At 38.9% G+C, this 6,000-nt stretch overlaps 1 protein-coding gene across 5 annotated transcripts in view; it reads left to right on the top strand.

Moving 5' to 3' along the window:
- The window catches only part of LOC116631775 (phospholipid-transporting ATPase IB), a 590,846-nt gene that overhangs the window by 413,434 nt on the left and 171,412 nt on the right, over positions 1-6,000 (top strand). For all 5 annotated transcript variants that reach the window (XM_032403315.1, XM_032403320.1, XM_032403319.1 and 2 more), the window contains exon 28: positions 4,337-4,411. In XM_032403315.1, the coding sequence (XP_032259206.1) occupies positions 4,337-4,411 (75 nt within the window). The remainder of the gene's footprint in view (positions 1-4,336; positions 4,412-6,000) is intronic.

Here is a 6,000-nt window from a genome sequence, read left to right as displayed (position 1 = left end):
CTTCCCCTCCTGCTAGCTTCTTTTTTTTTTTTTTTTAACATATAATGGATTATTTGTTTCAGAGGTACAGATCTGTGATTCAGCAGTCCTGCACAATTCACAGCGCTCACCATAGCACTGTGTATATTCTTTGCCTATTTCCCTAACAGCTTATTGGGCATTTTCTTTCTCATTTGTAGGAACTCTTTATATTTTAAGGAAATTAGTCCTCTGTCATCTTAGATGTTACAAATATGTTTGTACTACTTATTTTATTTCAATTTTATTAATATTTTTCTCTGTTGAAATGAATTATTTCAAATTTAGCTCTCTTTTGGTACAATTTCTGAATTTGACGTCTACAGAGTTTTACATACAAAAATGCTTTCTTCCCCCCATTTTCTCCTATTGCTTTGAGTTTGGTTTTTTATGTTTAACTATTCAAGCCATCTATAATTCACTTGAGTATATGGAGTGAGACTAAAATACCATACAGTTTTTTCTAAATATCATATCATGCTGTTGACAAAATTGCCTCATATTTGAGTGCAAAATAATAAAGCTAGATCCATACTTGGTGCTTGCAAAGAACCAAGAGAGGGCTATTATAACTCAGTGAAGGAGACACAGTGCTGTCTGGACAACAGGCGAGGAACTGCTCTGTAGGGCTTTGTAAGTCAGGGTTGTGAATTTGATCTTATTCAAGTAGTGTTTCTTTTTCATGTTGGTTTCACATGTTTCTCTATATATAGCATATATTTCGATTTTTTTAATCCATTGAACATTTTAAATTTTCTGTATTATTAATACAACAGACACATTATTATTTCCATCATTACATTTCTGTCATGTTTTTAGCTCTTAATGTTTCCTTGGTTTCTATCTTTTGTTGAAATTCTTGCCCTGCGTTACTTCCCTAAGGACTTGTAAACATTCCCACTGGCCTCTAGTATTGTATACTGCTGGGGAGAAATGTGAAGCCGATTGATCTTTCCCCTTGTAGGTTAGCTGCTTTTTCTGCCAGAATATATTAAAGAAGCGATCTTATAAAATTTTAACTCATTAATTCACATATCAGGATACGGGTAGATGTTAATCTCTCTTTTTCTGTGGTTTTGCTTCCTGGAGACAAATGGTGCTCCCCCTATTGGCTGAGTAAGGTATTAAGAATATTTCAGAATTTTTCTTTTATTATATCTTTGGACATTTTTTTTTTCTATTCTACTTGTTCTTTTTTTTTTTTTTTTAAGGTACACCTTTTTGGAATTTTTTGGTTATCTTTGAGAGGCTATCAGTTTCTCTTAAAATGAATGTTAACCTTTTATGCTTTGTTCGACATTTGTTTTCCCAAGCCCTCCCTCCCTACCCCTAAATGTGGTGTCAGCAGTATCAGTTCTGGGAGCTATCCCCCTTTATATGCCTTTTATCTGCAACATTGACTCTTTCTTATTTGTTTCCTTCTTTGATATCTTAGACATCTTACTTTAGCTCTTGTTTCAGTGAAAAGCCACATTTTCTTGAGCTCTTCTGTGCTTGTCAAGAGCATTCAAGATATTCTGCTCTGTGACCTGGTTCTTTCTTGAGAGCTTGTTTGGAGGTTCTAGCAGGGGAGCGCAGCTACTCGTATACCCTTGACCGAAGAACGGTCCTCCTCTATCGGGGAAGGTCGTCCTCTTCAACCGAGCGCGCAGCTTCGGGAGGGACGCACATGGAGCGGTGAGGGAGGAAGGGGACACCTGCCTAGCCAGCCAGATCAGCCGAATCAACCCTGGCGATCAATGGGGTGACAGATATCGCAGCCAGATCGCCCTCACATCCGACCTGGTTCTTTCTGTAGAGATTATTTCATGTATTGTCATTTATTCATCTATCATATTATTTCGTATACATATTTATTTATTTATTTATGTTTTCCTTATTATTTTCTGATGATGTCTAGGGAAGAGGGGCTGCAAAATTGTCTCAGAACACTTTCTCATCAAATGTTCTGCTTCTTCCACACTGGTCACCTGTCTCTTTGCAGCAATATGCACCTCCCTCACCGCCATTTCTTCTCCTTCGGGGAGCTGGAGGGCCATGTGTCTCACGCTGTATGTCTGTATGTTATGGGTTTTCTGTTAAATGAGTTTGCATTAATTTCTTTTCAGGTTCCTCGATCAGTGTCTGCCCAGTTGATGGCCATTTATGCTCACTACTTTACCCTGCCATCCTCCTCATTGCTTCTTGGGGGGAAACAGCGTATGTATTTACATTGCCCCTCAACCTCAGTTTGCTTGCTATGCTGAATGGGGCAAGGGACCTCAGCCATGACTTGCCCTGCTTCTAGATTTCACCCTTTAAATAAGAGGTGGTTCAGCTGTTTCTTGGATTGTTTCCCCTGTTTCCTGGAAAACTTTATACTCTGTAGGTTTTGTCTGCTATCAGCAGTCCCCCTTGTTTGAGCTAATCTTGTTGTATTTATTATTTCCATTCTGTGTCATCTGTATTTTAATAAAGGCTATCCCATACTTTCATTGAAAATAGCTATTTTCTATTTTCAATTATTTTTGCTTTTTTCACTTGATAGTAGGGAAGGGGGAATAGCTATAGAAATATCACTACTCTACCTTCAACAAAAGACGACGAGTTAACTGAATTAAGCAATAAAATAGTTAAGTGTTCACTAGATATTTATCAGTGTTCGCTCACTTGTTTGAATAGAAGAATATAGAAGTAAACACAATCTTGGGGAAATAAAGTTACAACTCTTGAAACAATTTACAAATATGCTTGAGTCAGATATGGATCCAGGCTCTCATTGCACTAAAAGCTTGGTTGAAGTATTGATTGTCAAGGCCTCCAGTGGTTAGAAAGCAGTGCAATTGGAAATGTTGTTTTAGGGACAGCTAATATTTGAACAGGTGTTGTAAAAAATATTTGGAGTGCAGAACACAGCACAAACTTCTGATTCTTAGTCCCCCATCAATATTTCTTGGCTGAGTGAATAGCCATGCCTCATGGGGATCTCTCAGGAGACAGTTGGATTTAAGAGTGAGTTGGCGTGTGGAAGAATTTTTGAAGGTCAGCAAGCTTATCTTAGGTTTAGGAGAGATCCATAGTAGTTTTTTGAACCAGGGGATGAGATAATGAAAGCTGTGCTTAAGAAAACTTCATCTGGCAATTGAATTGAGGTGTATTTCATTTGATCCCACTGGGGCTTGGTGAGTCCTTTGTACTAGGTATCGCACTCAGTACAGTTGTGCAGTGTAGGGAACGGTTCCTTTTGCAAGAAGCTTAGTCTGGTGGATTTAAGAAACTGATTTGGAAAAATCTGACTCAGTAAAATTTCAATAGCAGAGTTGACCTCAACTCTTATTATCACAGGGTAGCTGTTCTGTGTTGCCATTGTAGTTCTACTCTAGTAACAGATTCAGTCTGTCATGGTTTTTACCACTTAGGTGGATTCTGTGATTTACACGGGATGCTTTAAAATCTACCTCCAAATCACTGGAATCCTGTTGTGTCCCATAAATTTAGATGACTTTTAAGCAGCGGCATTTTGTATTTCATTTATCCATATTCACGTCCTTCTAAACCAGGTTTTTGGCCAGCCTCGTGATGGCTCGCCCCTCTTCTAATGCACTCTTACTGCCCCACATCTTCTCCTAATTATGCCTGCCTGATGGCTCCTTCTCTAAAATATTTTTATTCCCTGACATTTTGCTCCACAGTTGTTTTTTATGTCAGTCTTGCTTAATCAATTAGAATTATAGTCCACTTGAAGACATAAATAATCGTCTACATTTTATTTATTTATACATCCCATGTTATTCCTGAAGATGACTTGAGCATGTTCCTTCCATATTACTGTGTTTTGACCTTGGCTGAAGTGGTGGACATCCGATTAAGGGGGGGGGGGTTGATATTTTATGAGCTAAGCACACAAATGACCAATAAAGGAGTTTCTGTTGTTTTTTATTTATGGTTTTTATCTGTTTGAAAGTCCTACAAGGATCAATCATATTTACCAAATCAACTTTATAGGGAAAAAGAGCATGAATTTGAGACTCTTCCAGTCAGTGAGAAAGCATTGCCACAAAACATATTTGATATAAATTAAACATAAGGTGCTTTTCTGTAAATATGTGCACATTACCAAGTTGATGTATGCGTTCAGTATAAATTTCCCTTAAAATATCGGTACATGTGATGTTGGGACCTTATATTTTATGAAAGAACGACCGCCACGTCCTGTGGCTCTTTATCCCTCAGCAGCTGTGTCCAGCTGGTGGTCCGCATTCCCCCACTACTTCTTCAGTGAATGGAAACATTTAGGTCAATATTGATATAAAACTTCTTGAACTTTCTTCTCTTTCAGCTTTGGTTCGCCTTTGTTAATGGATTTTCTGGGCAGATTTTATTTGAACGTTGGTGCATCGGCTTGTACAATGTGGTAAGCATTCTCCATCTCTATCAGATAGCACGCAGAACTTCAGTGACATTCCTTTACTGTTTATGTCTGGGAAGTGTATCTAAGTCAATCATCTGTATACATAGCAGGCAGCACAAATACATCTTTAGAGCCTTTGTTGCTGGGGCACATCCTGCAGAAGCCCAAGCTCTCCACACATGGTTTCAATCATAGCAGATCATTCTTGAATAACCCCATGAAATTATTAACCCATATATCTTGATAATAGACCCTTGTTACCTCCTTACTAAATGCCTGCACAACATTTCCATGTTTTTAGCTCAAGTAAAAATTTCTGAGCTACATCTCAACCTATTCCACTTCATAATTTTATATCTGAATTCCTAAACATAGACACGCATATATAGCACGTAATCTAGTGTCCTTTTTGTCCTTCTTAAAAGAGTATCTGTCCTTGCGGAAGAATGTTTTCTTCCACTGCTAGTGCTAAAATAATGAATGCTGACTTCCAGCTCCCATGGTGAATGGTAATCAGCTTGTTTTGTATTTTGCATGATTTTAGAGTTCTTTTTTCGTTACTTCACTATCGTGGATTCGAAAGCTAGAAATAAATATGAACTACAAGCCAAAAAACAAAGTTTTTGTTTGGCAGTAAGAACTAAGGGGCTCATAGCCTGGTGCTTTAGAGACCCCAGCATGCAACATTGTGAGTTGCACTTTCCCATGTCCTTTGGACACTAGCTCTGACATTGCCTGCCCTGTGGGAGTTTATAGTCAGAAGCAGCCATCACAGGTAGTTATAGATGGCAGTTACCAGACATACGGTATACATCATGGTGCTATAAATATTTATAGTTTGTGTATACATTTGTGGCTGGATGTTCAAGTCATCTGTCCACTCAGTCTTTTTCTTTTTTAGTAGCTACCATGCTAGGTGCTGGGTATAGAATGCTGCATATGACAGGTTGCCCCAGCCCTATGTAGCTTGACAAGTGAAGAGGCTCAAATAGATAGACTAAGCTACCGCTGAGCCTGAGTTCAGATCTTGAGTTTAAACAGCATTGGTCAGTTAGGAACTGTACACTAGCACATTTGTTACTAATACTTAGGCTCGAAAGACAAAGGTGACCGTAGTGAGAGCAGGGCTGAATCAATGCCTGTTCATCACCTGTGCCCTAACAACTACTCTAACTCACTTACCACATGGATAGAGGCTCAAGGACCTCCCCTCGGACAGATTGTTAACTTTGCAGAACTTAAAACTGTTTTGAGTAGATTAAAATTATGCTGACTGCTCCATAATGATTTAGTGCCAGAAAGGGCCAAAGCCATACCCATACCCGTATTTATAAATAGGAAGCTGAGACCTGTGAGACTGTGCTTTAGAGCTAAGGACTGGAATACAAGTCACCTGGTCACACGAGGCATGGAAGCGAGCCCTACTTTTGTGCTCAGGCATGACAGCCGGATTCTTTTCTTAGCTCTCTGCAGCCTTGGGCAATTGAAATTAATCCAACAAACTTGTATTGAGGGCCTGCTATGCATAAGATGCTGATAGGCTATAGGACAGCATTGGTCAAAATAGGGTCCACACGCCACTTACATTAGAA

Source organism: Phoca vitulina, unplaced genomic scaffold, assembly GCF_004348235.1.
Source record: "Phoca vitulina isolate PV1807 unplaced genomic scaffold, GSC_HSeal_1.0 scaffold5, whole genome shotgun sequence".
Lineage (NCBI taxonomy): Eukaryota > Metazoa > Chordata > Mammalia > Carnivora > Phocidae > Phoca > Phoca vitulina.
The sequence above is the reverse complement of the archived record's forward strand: the minus strand, read 5'-3'. Positions and strand labels throughout refer to the sequence as shown.